Source organism: Amblyraja radiata, chromosome 13 (genome assembly GCF_010909765.2).
Source record: "Amblyraja radiata isolate CabotCenter1 chromosome 13, sAmbRad1.1.pri, whole genome shotgun sequence".
NCBI lineage: Eukaryota > Metazoa > Chordata > Chondrichthyes > Rajiformes > Rajidae > Amblyraja > Amblyraja radiata.
The window spans coordinates 36,038,799-36,057,886 of NC_045968.1; the positions used below are offsets into that span (position 1 = coordinate 36,038,799).

Sequence of the window (19,088 nt, forward strand, 5' to 3'; positions counted from 1 at the left end):
TAATCCAGGTACGTTTTACTGCATCACGTTGCGTTCCTGCCTCATTTTAACCAGATTTTATTTAGATAGAATTTATACTTGGGAGGAATCCTTGGGGGATCTCATTAAATGAGGAGGGGCCTGATTGAATTTTACTGCATCGTGAAACGCCTGCATAGAGTGGATGTGGAGAGGATGTTTCCACTAGTGGGAGGGTCGAGGATCAGAGGGCACAGCCCCAGAATAAAAGGACGTACTCATAGAAAGAAGTTGAGGAGGAATTTCTTCAGCCAGAGAGTGATGAATCTGCGAAATTCATTGCCACAAATGGTGGTGGAGGCTAATGCCCCTGTCCCACTTAGGAAACCTGAACGGAAACCTCTGGAGACTTTGCGCCCCACCCAAGGTTTCCGAGCGGTTCCCGGAGGTTGCAGGTGGTTGCCGGAGGTTGCAGGAAGTGGAAGCAAGTAGGGAGACTGACAAAAACCTCCGGGAACCGCACGGAAACCTTCGGTGGGGCGCAAAGTCTCCAGAGGTTTCCGTTCAGGTTTCCTAAGTGGGACAGGGGCATAAGGGTGTCAAAGGTTATATGGAGAAGACAGGAGAATGGGGTTTAGAGGGAAAGATACAGTAGATCAGCCATGATTGAATGGCGAGGTAGACTCGATGGGGCGAATCGCCTAACTATGCTCCTAAGACTAATGAACAGATCCAATGACGTACAGGTTCATGACGTTAAGGCTTTGACCTGAGACATACAGTGTAGAAACAGGCCCTCCCGTCCACCGATTACACCGTACACTGGCACTATCCTACACACCAGGGACAATTTACAATTTACAGAAGCCAATTAACCTATAAACAAACCTGTACATCTTTGGAGTGTGGAAGGAAACCGGAGCATCCGGAGAAAACCCTTGCATTCACAGGGAGAACGTGCAAACTCTGCACAGACAGAAACCCATAGTCAGGATTGAACCCGGGTCTCTGGTGCTGAAAGTCAGCAACTCTATCGCTGCCCCACTGCCCCACCTGGTAGAGCTGCTACGTCACATCACCAGAGGCCAGGTTCGATCCTAAATAAACCAAATCAATACGATACCAAAGAGGTAATAGTGTTGCCACGTCATTATATGAGGACAAGATATATATGATCAGCCATGATCATATTGAATGGCGGTGCAGGCTCGAAGGGCCGAATGGCCTACTCCTGCACCTATTTTCTATGTTTCTATGTTTCTATTAATTGAGCCTGTGGTGATTTCTGACAGGATTGGCAAACTTCGGGGCAGTGATGGCTAGTCTATTTGGTAAATCCTGTCAACTGCCTAACTTCGGCAAGAGTGGAGGAGACTTACCACAAGCGAGGAAGGTGGACCAGCCCGATAACAAATTCAAGAACACAGTCAAGCAGAACTTTCCAAGAGGACAACGAAAATCTCTGGGTGTAAGGTCATAAAATCATAAGGTCATAAGTGATAGGAGCAGAAATAGGCCATTTGGCCCATAACATCTACCACGCCATTCACCATACTCCAAATGCAGCCTGAGCAGCGCCTTATAGAGCCTCACATTACATCTCTGTTTTTATATTCTCATCCTCTTGAAATAAATGCAAGCATTGCGTTTGCCTTCTTTATTACCGATTCAACTTGCAAATTAACTTTTTGGGAATCCTGCACCAGCTCTCCTAAGTCCCTTTGCACCTCTGATTTCTGGATTCTCTCCACATTTAGAAAATAGATTACGCATTTATTCCAACTACCAAAATGCACGACTCCACACTTTGCTACTCTATATTCCAACTGCCACTTCACTGCCCACTCTCCCAACCTGTCCAAGTCCTTCTGAAGAGTCCATGCTTTCTCTAAACTACCTGCCCCTCCACCTATTTTCGTATCATTTGCAAACTTGGCCACAAATCCTTCAAACCCCTCATCAAAACCATTAATATACAACGTGAAGAGTAGCGGCCCACTCACCAACCCCTGTGGAACTCTGTGTAAGACTGAACAAATGCTGTCATTGGTATTGTGAATGAGGCAAAATGCGTGTGTGGAACAGCTTGGCGAGTTTAGTTTAGTTTAGTTTAGTTTAGTTTAGTAATATAGCGCGGAAACCGGATCATTGGCCCACCGAGTCCGCGCTGACCAGCGAACCCCATACACTAACAGTATCCTACACACTAGGGACAATTCACAATTTTTACCGAAGCCAATTAACCTACCAACCTGTACTTCATCGAAGTGTGAGAGGAAATCGGAACACCCAGAGAAAACCCACACAGTCACAAGGAGAACGTACAAACTCTGTACAGACAGCACCAGTGGTCAGGATTGAACCTGGGTCTCTGGTGAAGTAAGGCAGCAACTCTACTGCTGCACCACCAAGTTCTTTTAATAGATGTATCCGAGACAAGATGGGTCAAATAGTACGTGTGATATTATTTATTTGTTGAAGAATCTCATGGGTAGATGATTTTATACTTCACTGGGTGGAACTGCGGAGCAGCTGGTAGAGTTGTTGCCTCACGGTGCCAGACACTCAGGTCCATTCCCACCTCGGATTCTCCCAGTGACCGCAAGGGTTTTTTCCGGGTGCTCCGGATTTCTCACACATCCAAAAGATGTGTGGGTTTGTAGGTTAATTGGCCCTCTATAAATTGCCTCTAGTGTGCAGGGAATGGATGAGAAAGTGGGTTAACTGGACTTCGGTACAATTTCCACCACCGTATCTGGGCACATTAAATTAAATTTAGTTCATCAAGTTTAAACAAGGTTCCTAGCAAGAGGCAACGTTTTGTTTTAAAACCGTGGAGGTTGGAACTGTAAATACAGGTTTAAACGGATGATAGACACAAAAAGCTGGAGTAACTCAGCGGGTCAGGCAGCATCTCAGGAGAAAAGGAATAGGTGACGTTTCAGGTCGTGACCCATATTCAGTCTGAGAGTCAGGGGAGAGTGAAACGGACTAAGAGTCAGGGAAAAGGGACTCACAGTCTGAAGAAGGCTGGCACTATGGTCTTGCAAAGTTCTCCTTGTGGCTATTTCAGGGCCCACCTGAATTAGGATTGTCTCATAGAACACAAGCAACCACTATCCAAATGACGTTTGCAGATGTGTTTGGAGATTGGTTGCCTCACATCCCCCTTGGTGAGACTGTACTTGGAGTATTGTGTGTCAGTTTTGTTTATTAAACTGGAAAGAGAAGATTAACAAGGGTGTTGCCAGGACTCAAGAGCCCAGGCTAGAGGGAGAAGTTGAGCAGGCTGGGACTTTATTCCTTGGAACGCAGGAGGCTGAGTGGAGATCTTATAGAGGTGCATACAATAATGAGGAGGAGTGAGTGCACAGAATATTTTACACAGAGTAGAATAATCAAGAACCAGAGGACATAGGTTTAAGGTGAGAGGGGCAAGATTTAATAGGAACCTGAGGGGCAATATTTTCACTCAGAGGTGGTGTGCATGTGAAACGAGCTGCCAGAGGAGGCATGTACTACAACAACATTTAAAAGACACTTGGACGGATACATGGTTAGGAAAGGTTTAGAGGGATATGGGCCATGAATGGTCGAATGGGGCTAGATTGGATGGGGTATCTTTGTCGGTATGGATGAGTTGGGCAGAAGGAGCGGTTTCCATGCTGTATGACTCTATGACTTAAGTGGGCCATCTTGGTCGACGTGGACTAAGGGCCTGTTTCTGTGCAATATAACTGTAATAAATATCCATGTTTAGCTAATAAATAAAAATAAAATCTACTTTTGTAAATTTTGTAAATTACTTTTTTTGGAGATTCCTCATTTCTCTATTTGTTTTTACTTACTTGTTGTCATTCTTTGTCTGCTCGTTCCAGGTGGCTCAGTTAATGCTGGGAATATTTTTCGTCTCATTTGGTGTTCCATTATTTCAGAGCCGCATGTCGATTGCAGCTACCATAGCTATACCTTGGTGGGGTGGAGGATTGGTGAGTACCAGCAACATGACACCCTCTCCCCAGACTCTCACCCGAAACGTCACCTCTTCCTTTTCTCCAGAGATGTTGCCTGATCCGTTGAGTTACTCCAGCTTTGTGTGTCTATCTTTGGTACACACCTCCTACACAAGACTTTGGTTAGGCTGCATTTGGAGTACTTAAGTACTTTACTTTAGAGATACAGCGCAGAAACATAGAAACATAGAAACATAGAAATAGGTGCAGGAGTAGGCCATTCGGCCCTTCGAGCAAGCACCGCCATTCAATATGATCATGGCTGATCATCCAACTCAGTATCCCGTACCTGCCTTCTCTCCATACCCCCTGATCCCTTTAGCCACAAGGGCCACATCTAACTCCCTCTTAAATATAGCCAATGAACTGGCCTCAACTACCTTCTGTGGCAGAGAGTTCCAGAGATTCACCACTCTCTGTGTGAAAAATGTTTTTCTCATCTCGGTCCTAAAGGATTTCTCCTCTATCCTTAAGCTGTGACCCCTTGTCCTGGACTCCCCCAACATCGGGAACAATCTTCCTGCATCTAGCCTGTCCAACCCCTTAAGAATTTTGTAAGTTTCTATAAGATCCCCCCTCAATCTCCTAAATTCTAGCGAGTACATGCCCTTCAGCCTGCAGAGTCCACGGCAACCAGCGATCGGCCCATACATGAGCACTATCCTACACACTAAGGACACTAGGCATGGTGGCACAGCAGTAGAGTTGCTGCCTTACAACGCCAGAGACCTGGGTTTGTACGTTCTCACCGTGACCGCATGGGTTTTCCTCGAATGCTCCGGTTTCCTCCCACACTCCAAAGAAGTACAGGTTTGTCGGTTAACTTGGCTTCAGTAAAAGTTGTAAATTGTCCCTAGTCCGTAGGATAATGCTAGTATATGGGGATCGCTGGTCGGCAGTGGACCCTGGTGGGCAGAATGGCCTGTTTTCGCGTTCTAACTCTAAACTAAGCTAAAAAACTAAACCTCCTCCGGATGTTCGTTCTAAGACAGAGAATGGAGAGTTTGTATCAAACTGGGCCAGGGATGAATGTAGGTGGACAAGGTTTAGAGCATCCATCAAAAAATGTTTTGGGCCCATTTGAACTTTTCCAGAAAGTTCTCTTCCTAGTATTCACAACATTTGACATAAACTAAACTAAATTTACTTTTTTTCTTACTGAAGCCAATTAACCTACAAAACTTTGTTCCGATGTATGGCACACGCACACTATCCTACATATTAGGGACAATTTATAATTTTACGGAAGCCAATTAACCTACAAATTTGTACACCTTTGGAAGTGTGGGAGGAAACTGGAGCACCTGGAGAAAACCCACGCGGTCAAGGGGAGAACGTACAAACTCTGTACAGATGGCACCCATAGTCAGGACTGAACCCGGGTTTCTGGTGCTGTGAGGCACTGAGCATCCTCCATAGCGATAGGACATCCTTCATTTTTGAAACAACAGTGGGAGACAGCAGTAAAAAATGCACGGGGAAAGATACAGCATCGTATTTTAAATGGTAACATCTAGCCGCCAAGTTTCTGTTTAATAATAACCTTCAGGAAATTAAATTTCTTCTCATCTCCAACCACCTCACTGTGACAGAAATAGTGGAGGCAATTTCCTTTTAGCTAGGACATTTAATACTAGAAACTATCAGCAGTCCAGGCAGCATCTATGCAAACAAAAAAGCTTGTTGACTTTTTTTGCAAAACTGGAGAATCTTTGGATGCAGGAAAGGGTCATCGGCAATCTAAGGCAAATTCCATAAAAGGATCGTAGATTAAATGGCAAATGGGATTAATCGGTGGTAGAGGCAGTGACTCTCATCACTTTTAAGGGCAGTTGGTTTGCAAACGATGGAAAAAACATTTCCAAAAAGTGGGACTATAATATATAAAATATATGGACAGGTGCATGGATAGGAGTGGTTTAGAAGGATATGGAACAAATGCGGGCAGGTCCCAGTATTCCCTACATATCTATGTACTAATCTAAAAGCCTCCGAAACACCACTATTGTATCTGCCTCCAACTCCACCGAGGCAGTGTTTACCAGGCACCCATCACCCTCTGTGTAAAACTTGTCCCGAACATCTCCGTTAAAATCTGCCCCTCTCACCAATGATGGTACCTGTATGTTGTTTTACTGTGCAAATGCTGTTGAATTTACATAATTGATAATGGCCAAGAAATGATTGAAACAAACACAAACCTACCTTATCCTGTATCTATGCACTGTAATGGTTCAATTGCAATCATGTATTGTCTTTCTGCTGACAGACTAGCACGCAAGAAAAAGCTTTTCACCGTACCTCGGTACAAGTAACAATAAACTAAACTGAACTGAAATATGGAACCAGGACCTTTGGCCCAACTTGCCCATTCTGACCAACAAACATCATCTCTTTTCCCACCTGCTCGCACCTGGCCAATACCCCTCCAAACGTATCCTATCTATGTACCTGTCCAAATGTCTCTTGTACGTTATGATAGTACCTGCCTCAACTATCTCCTCTGGTAGCTTGTTCCATTTACTCACCTACCATTGTGAAAAAAGTTACCCCTCAAGTTCCATTTAAATCTTCCCCCCCTCACCTTAAAACCTATGTCCTCTTGTTCACGATTCCCCATACTCTGGGCAAAAACTCTGTGAATCTATTCCTCTCATGATGTTGTACACCTCTATAAGATCACCACTCATCCTCCTGCGCTCCAAGGAATAAAGTCCTAGCCTGCTCAACATTGGCCCATAGCTCAGGCCCTCGAGTCCTGGCAACATCCTTGTAAATCTTCTCTGAAACTTTTCCAGCATGCTTATAAATGGAAATTCTAATCCAAATATTAATTTGTTGTATTGTATTCCTTTGCAGTTCATGGTCTCAGGAGCCATTTCAATCTATGCTGAAAGAAAACTGAACTCCATCACTGTAAGTCTCCCCGTACATGGATTGGGTTGAAGAAGCCCGTGGTGGTGGGGAGCTGGGTTGGAGGAACTTCACAAACACCACGGGAAGAGAATGTTAAACTAACTTTCAGAATGTGAAAGGGGCGACGTTTAAAGGAGATGTGCATTGCAATTTTATTTTTACACAGAAGGTAGTGAGTACCTGGAACATGCTGTCAGGGGTGGTGGTGGAGGCAGATACAATAGTGGTGTTAAGAGGCTTTTGGGCAGACACATGGATGTGCAGAGATTAGTGGGATATAGACCACGTGAAGACAGAGAAGATTAGTGTCACTTTGCATCATGTTTGGCATGGACATTGTAGGCTGCAGGACCATGACGCCAGGTTAAAGATTGACACAATGTGTGCGCTTGGTCTCGCCAATACATCGTCTTCCTTCAAACTGATAACAGCCAAGGTCAGGATTGATCCTGGGTCTCTGAAGAATTGAAGGTGTAAGGCAGCAATACTATCTGTTGTCCTACAATGGAACCTGGGCATTTATGGAATGGGAACCTTTGTCACCTGTCCACCCGATAAAGTGGTGGTTAGCTAGGAGAAAGCAGGAATTGCAGATGCTGATATACAAAAAGGAAACAAAGTGCTGGAGTAATTGAGTGGGTCTGGCAGCATCTCTAGTGGGTAAGTGACATTTTGGGTCAGGACTCTTCTTCAAATCTACTCATCTCCTCTGCCTGCATGTACTCCATATCCCTCCATCCCCTGTATATCCATGTGCCATGCTATTCAATGCTACTCTGCCACAGAATGTAGTTGAGGCCAGTTCATTGGCTATATTTAAGAGGGAGTTAGATGTGGCCCTTGTGGCTAAAGGGATCAGGGGATATGGAGAGAAGGCAGGGATGGGATACTGAGTTGTATGATCAGCCATGATCATATTGAATGGCGGTGCAGGCTCGAATGGCCGAATGACCTACTCCTGCACCTATTTTCTATGTATCTATGTATCTATGTTCTAATGGGACACAAACAAGTTTGGTTCTAGTTCTATATTTACGCTTTCCCCCAAACATTGAACATATTTATATCAAAGGAGGGTACAATTGTGGTTAGGTTTAAAACCAATATTGGCACTGGTTTCATCAAACTCCTGCAGGGCCCCAAGACCCCATTGTACGCTCGAATCTCAAGGTACATATTTGAACTCCCTGATTAAGTGGAAAGAGTGAAAATCAAACAAAAAATGATGATGCTAGAAATATAAAATAAAACCAGAAAATGTTGGGAGACCTTTACCTGAATTGTTGACTCTGTTTCTCTGAGGCCAAAGTGTCTGAACTCGAATAACATAAAGTTGTCATTGGTAACACAACAAGGTGATGACATGGGTTGCTGCCTACACAGAACAGTGCAGCACAGCCCTCCAGCCCACAATGTCCATGCCGAACATGATGCCAGGCTAAACTAATCTCCTCTGCCCGAATGTGATCCATATCCTTCCATTCCCTGCATATCCATATGCCTATCTAAAAAAAGACAAAGTGCTGAAGTAATGCAGTGGGCCAGACAGCATCGGGACACCTTCTTCAGACCCGAAACAAAGTGTTTGCCAGGCATGCTGCCTGACCTGCTGAATTACTCCTGCATTTTGTGTCTCTCCTTGGTAAGCCAACATTTCTACATTTTGTATGCCTACCTAAAACCACTTAAATGCCCCTAACCTCAAGAGGTATACATTGAGATCATATCTTCCCGAATCAACAATGGGACTACCATACCATACTGCCTGAGGTAATCTGTTTCCGACCCTGATTTGCCCCAGTCTTTTCTTTCCCCAAGTTCTTTCCCACCCCACCCCCCTCCTTACCTTCAGTCTGAACCCAAAATATCACCTATCCTTTATCTCCAAAGATACTGCCTGACCCACTGAGTTACTCCAGTACTTTGTGTCTATCTTTGGTATAAACGAGCATTTGCAGTTTTTTGTTTCTGCTAATTAGTATTCTACTATTCTCAATACCTGTACTTAAATATGATTGTGCCTTTGTACAGCAAGAATTTTACTGAGCTGTATGCAAAAAGGAATTTCACTCTACCCAGGTACAAGTGACCCTATAGTAGCATTGAATTGATTATTCCCTAACAAAAATCACCAGTCATTCCAATGAAGGCTGTCATCGATTTCTTATTAGAACAGTGCAAAAGTTCTAAAACGAATCTCTCTGCATTTTTATTGTAAACATAATTTCAAACAAGAGGACATGACTTCAGAATTAAGGGACAGAAGTTTAGGGGTAACATGAGGGGGAACTTCTTTACTCAGAGAGTGGTAGCGGTGTGGAATGAGCTTCCAGTGGAAGTGGTGGAGGCAGGTTCGTTGGTATCATTTTAAAATAAATTGGATAGGCATATGGATGAGAAGGGAATGGAGGGTTATGGTATGAGTGCAGGCAGGTGGGACTAAGGGAAAAAAGTTGTTCTGCACGGACTTGTAGGGCCGAGATGGCCTGTTTCCGTGCTGTAATTGTTATATGGTTATATGGTTATAATCTCTCATTTAACTTTGTTAATAGCTCAGGTGCAGTGCTGTGTTTAACTTGTTGAGTGCAGCCACTAGCTTCTGTACTTTTGTGTTATTAACCGTGGATCTACGGACCTGGGTTCCTCGGATTCACCAAAGCTACACAGGCAAACCTCAACTACTGGTAAGTATGTTGCAGTTGGACAAGATGTTGGGAAGGCCACATTTACACTACTGTATTCACCTTCGTCACCTTGATGTAGGAAGGACGCCATGAGGCTGGAAAGAGTACAGAGAAGTTTTATGAGGGTTTTGTCAGGTCTCGGGGGTCTGAGCATTGCTGAGTGGTTGTGCAAGCTAGGCCTTTATTCCTTGGAGCACAAGAGGCTGAAGATTGATCTTATGGAGGTGTACAACATCATGAGGGCAATGGACAGGGTGAATGCACAGAGTGTTATCCCACAGTAGGTGATTCAAAAACCAGCGGACATAGGATTGAGGTGAGAGGGACAAGAGTTAATAGGAACCTGAGGGAAAACCTTTCCACAGAGTGGGTGATGAGTGTGTGGAACATGTTGACAGCGGAGGTAGTTGTGCCAGGTACTATAACAACATTTAAAAGGCCATTGGACAGGTACATGGATAGGAAAGGTTCAGTGGGATATGGGCCAAATGCAGGCAAATGGGACAGTTTAAATGGATGTTGGGCAGAAGGGCTAATTTCCCTGCTGTATGGCTTTATGACATCATGTCTCTATGACTATATTTATACTTATGCTAATATGATGATATGACTCTCTTATTGCATCTATTTAAATGACAGCTGTAAGCTGTCCTTTGCAATTATCAGTTACCCCAATAAGGTCATAAGGTCATAGGAGCAGCTTTCTGTGACAATGAATTCCACAGATTCACCACCCTCTGACTAAAGAAATTCCTCCTCATCTCCTTCCTAAAGGAATGTCCTCTAATTTTGAGGCTGTGACCTCTAGTCCTACACTCTCCCACTAGTGGAAATATCCTCTCCACATCCACTCTATGCAAGCATTTAACTATTGTTTACGCTTCAATGAGGTACCCCCTCATTCTTCTAAACGCCAGCAGGTACAGGCCCAGTGTCGTCAAATGCTCATCATATGTTAACCCATTCATTCCTGGGGTCTTGTAAGCCTCCTCTGGACCCTCTCCAGGACCAGCGCATCCTTCCTCAGATATGGTGCCCAAAATTGCTCACAATAAGGCCTGACCAGTGCCTTATAGAGCCTCAGCATTACATCACTGTTTTTGTATTCTAGCCCTCTTGAAATAAATGCTAGCATTGCGTTTGCTTTCTTTACTACCGATCCAACTTGCAGATTAACTTTTAGGAAACCTGCTCCAGCACTCCCAAGTCCCTTCATACCTCCAATTTCTGGATTCACTCCCCATTTAGAAAATAGTCTACGCATTTATTCCTACTACCAAAATGCATGACTTCACACTTTGCTACACTGTATTCCATCTGCCACTTTTCTGCCCACTATCCCAAACTGTCCAAGTCCTTCTGCAGAGTCCCTGCATTCTCTGCTCTATCTGCCCCTCCACATATTTTCGTATCATCCACAAACCTGGCCACAAAGCCTTCAATCCTTCGTCCAAATCATTAATATACAACGTGAAGAGTAGTGGCCTCAGAACCGACCACTGTGGAACTCCACTATTCACTGGCGGCCAACCAGAAAAAGCCCTCTTTATTGCCACTCTTTGCCTTCTGCCATCCAGCCAACCTATTATCCATTCTCGTATCTCCATTTCATTCCATGGGCTCTCATCTTCCTTAGCAGCCTGTGTGTGTGGGGGCTAGTGTGTGTGTGTGTGTGTGTGTGTGTGGGGGGGGGGGGGGGGGGGGGGGTGTAGTCTGCGTTATATTTTACAAGATATCACATTTTTAAGTTTACAAAATCCCACTTTGAGAAATATATTTTCCAATCCCCACTGCCAGTTACCAGCTATGACCTCACAATGGGATTGTATCCCTGCTCACAACAATGTTGCTATCCAAGTACACAGAGTCCTGCTAGCCCTAGCAAGTGCAATTGCATTTTATTCAGTCACAGTACACTGAGTTCTGCCAGCTAGCAAGTGCAATTGCATTTTATTTAGTCACAGTACACTAAGTTCTGCCAGCTAGCAAGTGCAATAGCATTTTTTTAGTTTAAAAATGAGGGAGGGTGAATAAGGTGAAATGAGCAGCCCCTGTGCAGTTGGGGGCTATGGGTGAGTGGTGGGATATTGCGTTGGAGGAATGGGTTGCATTGGGAAACGGGTGAATGGTGGAATATTGCCTTGGGGAACGGGTTGCGATGGGATACCAGGGCTCCCATGGGGGCTATGGGTGCGTGGTGGAATATTGCCTTGGGGGAATGGGTGAGTGGTGAAATATTGAGTTGTGGAACGAGTTGCGTTGGGGGACCAGGCCTTCCGTGGGGGCTTTGGGTGAGTGGTGGAATATTGTGTTGGGGGAATGGGTTGCATTGGGGGACCATGTTACAGGGACCCAACAGGTCCCACTTGGTCTAATGTATTACTAAAACTCTCATCTTGTTTGGATGTCTGTCTGTGAGCATGTAAGTGAGATTCTGAAATTATGCCAAAACGGTACACGATAGCGCTGCAATTCTTTCATCACCTTACTCACAATTGTCCTGTGGTGTGTTTTCAACAAGTGGAATATGGGAGAGGGGATGTGGAATAGGGGAACATTCCAGAATTTTCATTGTGGTGGGGGGGGGGGGGGGGGGGGGGGAGATGAGCGCCCGCACCGTGTGTCCCCCCCCCCCCCCCCCCCCCCCCCCCCCCCCCCCAATTGGCAGTTACAGCTATGACACCACAATGGGATCTCATTTTCAACAATTTTGCAATCATAGAACACTGAGTCCTTACAGAGGGACACTGAACAGAGGGGGGGAGGGACTGCTGGGGGAGGCAGGAGATGTGGAATTGGAAAAAAAATTTAAGTCCTGGCAGCAAAAGTGCTTGCTTTTTTTTTATTTTAAAAAGAGGAAGGATGAAGAGGAGGAAGAGGGAGTGCTAGGGGATAAGGGGAAATGAGCCGCCCCTGTGCAGTAGGGGGCTATGGGTAAGTGGTGGAATATTGCATTGGGTGCAGGGGTTACGTTTGGGAAACGGGTGAGTGGTGGAATATTGCCTTGGGGAACGGATTGCGTTGGGGGACCAGGCCTCCCTTGGGGGCTTTGAATGAATGGTGGAATATTGCCTTGGGGGAAAGGGTTGCGTTGGGGGACCAAAGCTCCCATGTGACAGGGACCCGACGGGTCCCACTTGGTTCTCACATCGTGTTTGTTTGTGTGTATACGTGTGTGTGCATGTGTGTGCGTGTGTCCCCAAAACTACAACAAAACGGTACACGATAGCACTACAATTGTTGTCCCAACTTACTCACTATTGTCCTGCTATGTAAATGAAGCAAATTTTTCTCAGATTGATGAACATTTAAACAGATTGACATTTTAAACTTTACAAAACCACTTTTCCACTAGTCCTACCTGTCAGCCGCGTTCGACATCACAACAACATCACAATGGGACCCCAAATTTCATTTTTTTAAAATCACCATGTTTTTTTCCTGCGTGTACTTGCCTGGCCTCACAACGGGGACCCAATGGCTCCACGGGTAAGTTTCCTTCTACTTTACGCCTCTACAGGTTATCTATTTCCTTTATTAACTTAATTTCAGCCCACAACGGCACAACTTTGAATGCGGCAGCCGTGCATGTGCAGTTTGGTGGAATATTGCGTTGGGGGAGCAGGCCCAAGGGGTCTCCACTTGGTCTAGTATCTATTACTAAAACTCTCATCTTGTTTGTTTATTTGTTTGTTTGTTTGCGTGTGAGTGAATTCCTGAAACACAGCCAAAATGGTACACGATACCCCCACCTTACTCACCATTGTCCCGGGGTGTGCAATAGCCAAGTTTCATTCAGATTGATGGTATAGTTTACAAGTTATTGACATTTTCAACTTTACAAAAAAACACTTTATAAAACCATTTTTCCACTTGCCCTGCCCTGCCCATCAGCTGCATTCGAGGTCACAATTACATCACAATGACGTCACAATGGGATCTCGAATTTCATCAACATAGAAAATCGCGATTTTCATTGACATTGACTTTACTTTAAAAACAGTTTTAATCAAATTCTTCCATTTAATTAACAGCTAACATTGTGTTTAGGTTATTTTAAAGATTTTCATTGAGAATTTAATTTAAAAGGAAACATCGCGATTTTCATTGTGGGGGGGGGGGTGGGATGGGGGGAGGTGAGGAATGGGAGGCAGGGGATAGAGGTGAGGAGGGTGGTAGGGTGGGAGAGGGAGGGGAAAGCGGGGGAGGAGAAGAGGGAGAGTGGGGGAAGAGGGGGGGGGAAGAGGGAGAGCAGCGGGTAGTGGGGGAGGTAGGGAATGGGGATTGAGCGAGAGGAGGGCAGTGGGGGAGGTGAGAGGGGAGTGGGGTGAGATGGGGGGGGTGAGGAGTGGGGGAGCAGGAGGATAGAGGGAGAGGAGGGGGTAGGGAGGTGAGTGGGGTTATGGAGGGAGGGAGGGAGTGATTGAGGGTAGGGGAAAGGAGAGGTGAGGGAATAAGTAGGGGAGGGGAGGAGGGGAGGGGAAGAAGAGGGAGGGTGAAGAGGATGGGGAGGAAGTGCTGGGGGATGAGGGGAAGGAGGAGAATAGGGGTAGGAAGAGGGATGGCGAGGCAATGGAGGAGGAGAGGGGGAAGAGGGAGGGAGGGGATGAGGGGAGGAAGCAGAGGAGGGTTGGTGGAGGGAGGATAATGGAGAAGGGGAATAGGGGACTGAAGAGGGAGAGTGAGATGTGTTCACATTGATCTTATATTTTGCTGGCTATTGCCATTTTTTACTTTAAAAACGTCACAGTCGCACTACCACTTTCCGGCCACGCCTGCGCAGTTGGGGGAGGGTTTCCCGTGACTCGCGTCACAATGGGGATCTCTGGCGTCACAACAAGAAACTGTCAGCCGCGCCTGCACAGTTGTGGGCCATGGGTCAGTGGTGTAATATTGCCGAGGGGACAGGCCCAACGGGTCCGCACTTAGTCTCGACTCTATCATATATCATATCTATATTACTAAAAGTCTGATCTTGACCACTTCCTGTTGTTCTGTACATTGATTTTAGAAAAAACGCTGCCACTTATGGCTGTGATTTTTGGCCAAATTATTCAAAGTCCCCCTCCGCTACGCAGAACAAGAGGATTTTTCCCATCGATGAAAAATAAATGAGTTATTAGTGTTTAAAAAATGTTGAGATTCTCTCTCCTGAAGGCCACGCCCCTTCCGGAGGGACTATAAAACCCGGAAGTATTGAGTGCCTCAGTCAGTCTCTGCAAGATGGGGGACCGAGAGGGTCATGTCTCTCAGTCTGAGCTCTGAATAACACTGAACACATGTCTACTAAACTGTGAGTGTCCACTGATGTCTACTGACATCAATCTACCTCCCATCTACCTGTTCATTACACAATACTAAATCCAGAATTGTCTTTTCCCTGGTAGGCTTCACAACAAGTTTCCCTAAGAAACCATCTCGGAGGCACTCTACATATTCCCTTTCCTGATTTTCCCAGTCTACCTGCATATTGAAATCTCCCATGACCACCGTAGCATTGGCTTTCTTACATGCCGATTGTATCTCCTAATGTAACTTGTACCCTAAATCCTGGTTAGTGTTTGGGGCCTCTAAATAACTCCCATTAGGATCTTTTTACCCTTACAATTTCTCAGCTCTACCCACAATGACTCTACTTCTTCTGATCCTTTGCCACTCCTCGCTAAAGACTGAATTTCATTCCTTACCATCAGACTTACCCCACACCCTCTGCCCACCTCTTTCTTTCCGATAGGACAGATAATCTTGAATATTCTGCTCCCAGCTCCAATCCTCTTGCAACAACGTCCCTGTAATTCCCAAAACATCATACCTATCAATTTCAAACTGTGCTACGAGCTCATCCACTTTATTTCTTATAATATGCGCATTCAAATACATCTTTAATTCAATATTCACCTGCCCTCCTCTCACACCGGTCCTGATTTTACCCGACCTTACTCTCCTATTCATCCTTAAACTTTACGACTTATTACTTCTGGAGACTTCTGTAACTTTTCCTGCACACTTTTTTCCTTTAAATCCACCCTTACATTTCCAATTTGTCAACCCCAATGACAACCTATTAAGCTAACCTATTATTCTAACCATTGATTGATTGATTGATTGATTGAATGATACAGCTTGGAAATAGGCCTTGCAGCCAACCGAGTCCACGCCAACCATCGGTCGCCCGTTCACACTAGTTCTATGTTACCTACTTTCTCATCCACTCCTGACACGTCCGGTCAAATTACAAAGGCCTCTTTGTCTACAAAACTCACGTGGGAGGAAATCGGAGCACCCAGAGGAATTCCATGTGATCAGAGGAGAATGTTTAATCTCGACACATAGACAGCACCTCAGGTCAGGATCGAACCAGGACTCAGGCACTGTGAAGCTCTCAACCATCTCCTCTTCGGCACCATTGATATAGACTGGAGTACTCCACCCCACTTCCTGTAGTCAATGACCCGCACCTTTGCTTGGCTTACATTGGGGAGAGGTTGTTGCCTTGACATCGTGACGGCAATCACTTCTGCTGTTTGACTGTTTAGTTTAGTTTAGTTTATTGGTACGTGTACCAAGGTACAGTGCAAAGCCTTTTGTTGCATGCTAACCAATCAGCGGAAAATCTATGCATGATTACAATCAAGCAGTTCACAGTGTACAGATACAGGATAAGGGAACAATGTTTACTGCAAAATAAAGTCTGAGTAAAGTTAGTCCGAGGGTCTGCAATGAGGTAGATTGGAGGTCAGGACTGCTCTCTAGTGGTTGATAGTTGCCTGATAACAGCTGGGAAGAAACTGGAGCTGTACGTTTTCACACTTCTGTACATCATGCCTGATGGGAGAGGGGAGAAGTGGGAGTGACTGGGATGAAACTGGTCCTTGATTATGCTGGTGGCTTTGCCGAGGCAGCGAGAGGTGTAGATGTAGTCTTGTGCTAATCATTGTGTTGACAATGCCTTGTTGTTCCTTCCCAGGAAGCTCACTTCAGTATGAGGGTCATTTTAATCCTGTTTGCACTGTTGGAGCTGTCAATATCAATCACTGTTGCGGTCATTGGATGGAACAAAGTATGGGACTGTCATAAAAATACTGAAGAGGTGAGTGGCAGCAAATGGAAAAGTATTTTGTTTATTGATCGGCTTCGTCCTTTTGTACCTACTGAGATGAATGGGTGCAAATGGTGGAAAATGGGGAAGTGCATTTCAGAACCAGAAGTGGTAAATAGTGATGGTTATGGCATAATTCCTTCTGTAATTCTGCACACAATACTCTCGGATAAGTCCGCCTTGGCCTATAGGAACCTGGTTACCAAACATTTTAACTCCCCTTCCCATTCCCATACTGGCCTTTTTTGTCCTGGGCCTCATCCATTGTCTGGGTGAATCCACACCCAAAGTGGAAGAACTGCACCTCATATTTTGCTTGGAAAGCTTACAACTAGGTATGTTGCAAAGCCTACCTGAAGCGTCGTTGAAAATCTGTCGCTGCGGGTGTGCGCGATTTTGGCGCCGTTTAGAGGGGGTGGGTTTAAAACGCGATTTTCTCTAGGCTGTTCAAATCGAAGATGTTCAGCCTAGTTAATTATTAACGAAAAATCGCTGGAAGACCCCGTCGCAAAAGTTATTATTAGTTTTAAAGGCCTCGTATAATAGTTATAGTAGTTTAAAAATCAATCTCTAAACCCGCGACCGCCAGCAACCGCAGGGTCTCATAAAGCAAACCACAGAAGGTATGTAGCTTATTTTTACATTAAAAAGGGCTTCTAAAGATCCCTTTATACAAAGTTTAATATTGCGAGTAGCTCATTTTGGGCCCATTATATCCCGCAGTATTTTTCTGGGCATTTGGGGCACAAATCTACCGCAATGTGAACGTTCTAAACCAGCGCGTTCCACAGGGACCCACTGGAAAGCTGATTTAAATGGGCATTTATTTACAGCAATTGAGCACTAAATTCCTTCCATTTGGCCTATAAATTAATGTAAATGAGATTTAAAAATCATGTTTTATTGTGAATTATTTGTGAATATTATTTGGACATTTAGGCTATTTAAAAATGTTAATCATTTATTAAGAAATGGATAGATGTTTAGATCTAGTAATTGAAGTCTGAAATTAGCTACAATTAGGTAACTAACTAATTATATGCTTTAATTTCAGGACATCCAAGTAAGATTATTTTATATTTGTTTCAGAATGCTTCACTCTATGATAACTGAAAATTTCATTCAGTTCTCTTAATTTTTAAGAAAGTTATGGGCTTTTGACTGTTCACGATCACAGCTTTTTTGTTATGTCCATAGAAAATCAATAGGGAACAAGATGCTCATTTCCGAGTATGAAAATGGCCATAACTTTTTAAATACTTGAGATATGAAAGTGAATTAGGTGTCAAATTAAACTTATTTTTATGCTTTATCTGATGGGATAAATTACAGACTTGATTTTTAAAATCTCAAAATTTTGTAACATTGCTATTACAACCCAGTGGTATAGATGTTGATTTCTCTAATTTCAAATAACCCCTGCATTACCTCTATTCCCCACCTCCCCCACCTTTGGCATGTCGCATCCTTGTATCCCTTCACTATCACCTCTTTCCCAGGCAACAATGAGCCATTATGGGCTTCACCCTTCCTTGGTCATCTGTTGCTGGCCCAGCTTAGTTCTTGATCTTTTCCTACCTCTAGTTTCCCCCCTCCCCATCTAATTTCCCCCCATCTCCCCCAGTCTGAAGAAGGGTTCTGACCCGAAACGTCACCCATCCTCTTTCTCCAGAGATGCTGCCTGACCCGCTGAGTTACTCCAGCACTTTATATCTACTTCCAGAGGAGTCTCCCTTTGACCCTATTGTAACATTCCAGCATCTGCAGTTTCTTGTGTCTTTGTTCTCTGCTGATATTGCAATTACCAGTTGTTCTACGTGCAATTATACGTGAATCACTCTGACCTTTATCCATTGATATATCACTGAGTGTCATAAGTCACGGCTGTGATTTTGTTTCAGCTGCCGGAGAACTCTCGCGATCGGAGTAACACTTATGAAACCCTGAATGTCAAAGATACAACCTACACTTCCATGAGAGCTATCAAATCATCGGAAGTCTCTGCAGTTTAATAAAAGAAGAACAAAGATGGCGAGGGAAGGAAAGCCATGTATTAGCACTGTACTTCTCATGACATCAGCTTGAAGCTTTAGCCAGCAAACACTTTTGAAGTTTAATCTCTATTGCGATGTAGGAAATAACGGCAATCTGTGCACCATTTTTAAGTATATAAGAATGGACAGGTACTGTAATCAAGAATGTTATTGTCATGTGTACCGAAACAGTACAACAACATTCTTATTCAAAGCAGCAAGCAAGGGTGCAATGTTAAATTCCACAGATTTATTTGCCATGGGATATTGCCAGGGGAGTTAGCCGCTCATTCTGAAAAACTCCATCCCAGCCAGTGTAGCACCCTCACAGTGTTCCAAGATAATAATGTGGCCTGAATTCTTGTTGTTTCCACTTTTCTTGCTT

General features: G+C 44.5%; 1 protein-coding gene across 1 annotated transcript; it reads left to right on the forward strand.

Annotated features, from left to right (window-relative positions):
- The first annotated feature begins 1,273 nt into the window (after window positions 1-1,273).
- Window positions 1,274-18,682, forward strand: LOC116979486 (membrane-spanning 4-domains subfamily A member 15-like). The gene is made up of 6 exons (XM_033030999.1): window positions 1,274-1,426; window positions 3,837-3,947; window positions 6,831-6,887; window positions 9,440-9,571; window positions 16,539-16,661; window positions 18,572-18,682. Exons 1-6 carry the CDS (start codon window positions 1,274-1,276, stop codon window positions 18,680-18,682), a joined length of 687 nt encoding a protein of 228 aa, XP_032886890.1.
- Window positions 18,683-19,088: the final 406 nt, after the last annotated feature.

Coding starts and splice junctions, on each gene's coding strand:
- LOC116979486 (XM_033030999.1), top strand. CDS start 1,274: ATGGCTAGTCTATTTGGTAAATCCTGTCAACTGCCTAACTTCGGCAAG. Junction 1,427..3,836: donor GACAACGAAAATCTCTGGGT/GTAAGGTCATAA, acceptor TGCTCGTTCCAG/GTGGCTCAGTTAATGCTGGG. Junction 16,662..18,571: donor GTCATAAAAATACTGAAGAG/GTGAGTGGCAGC, acceptor ATTTTGTTTCAG/CTGCCGGAGAACTCTCGCGA.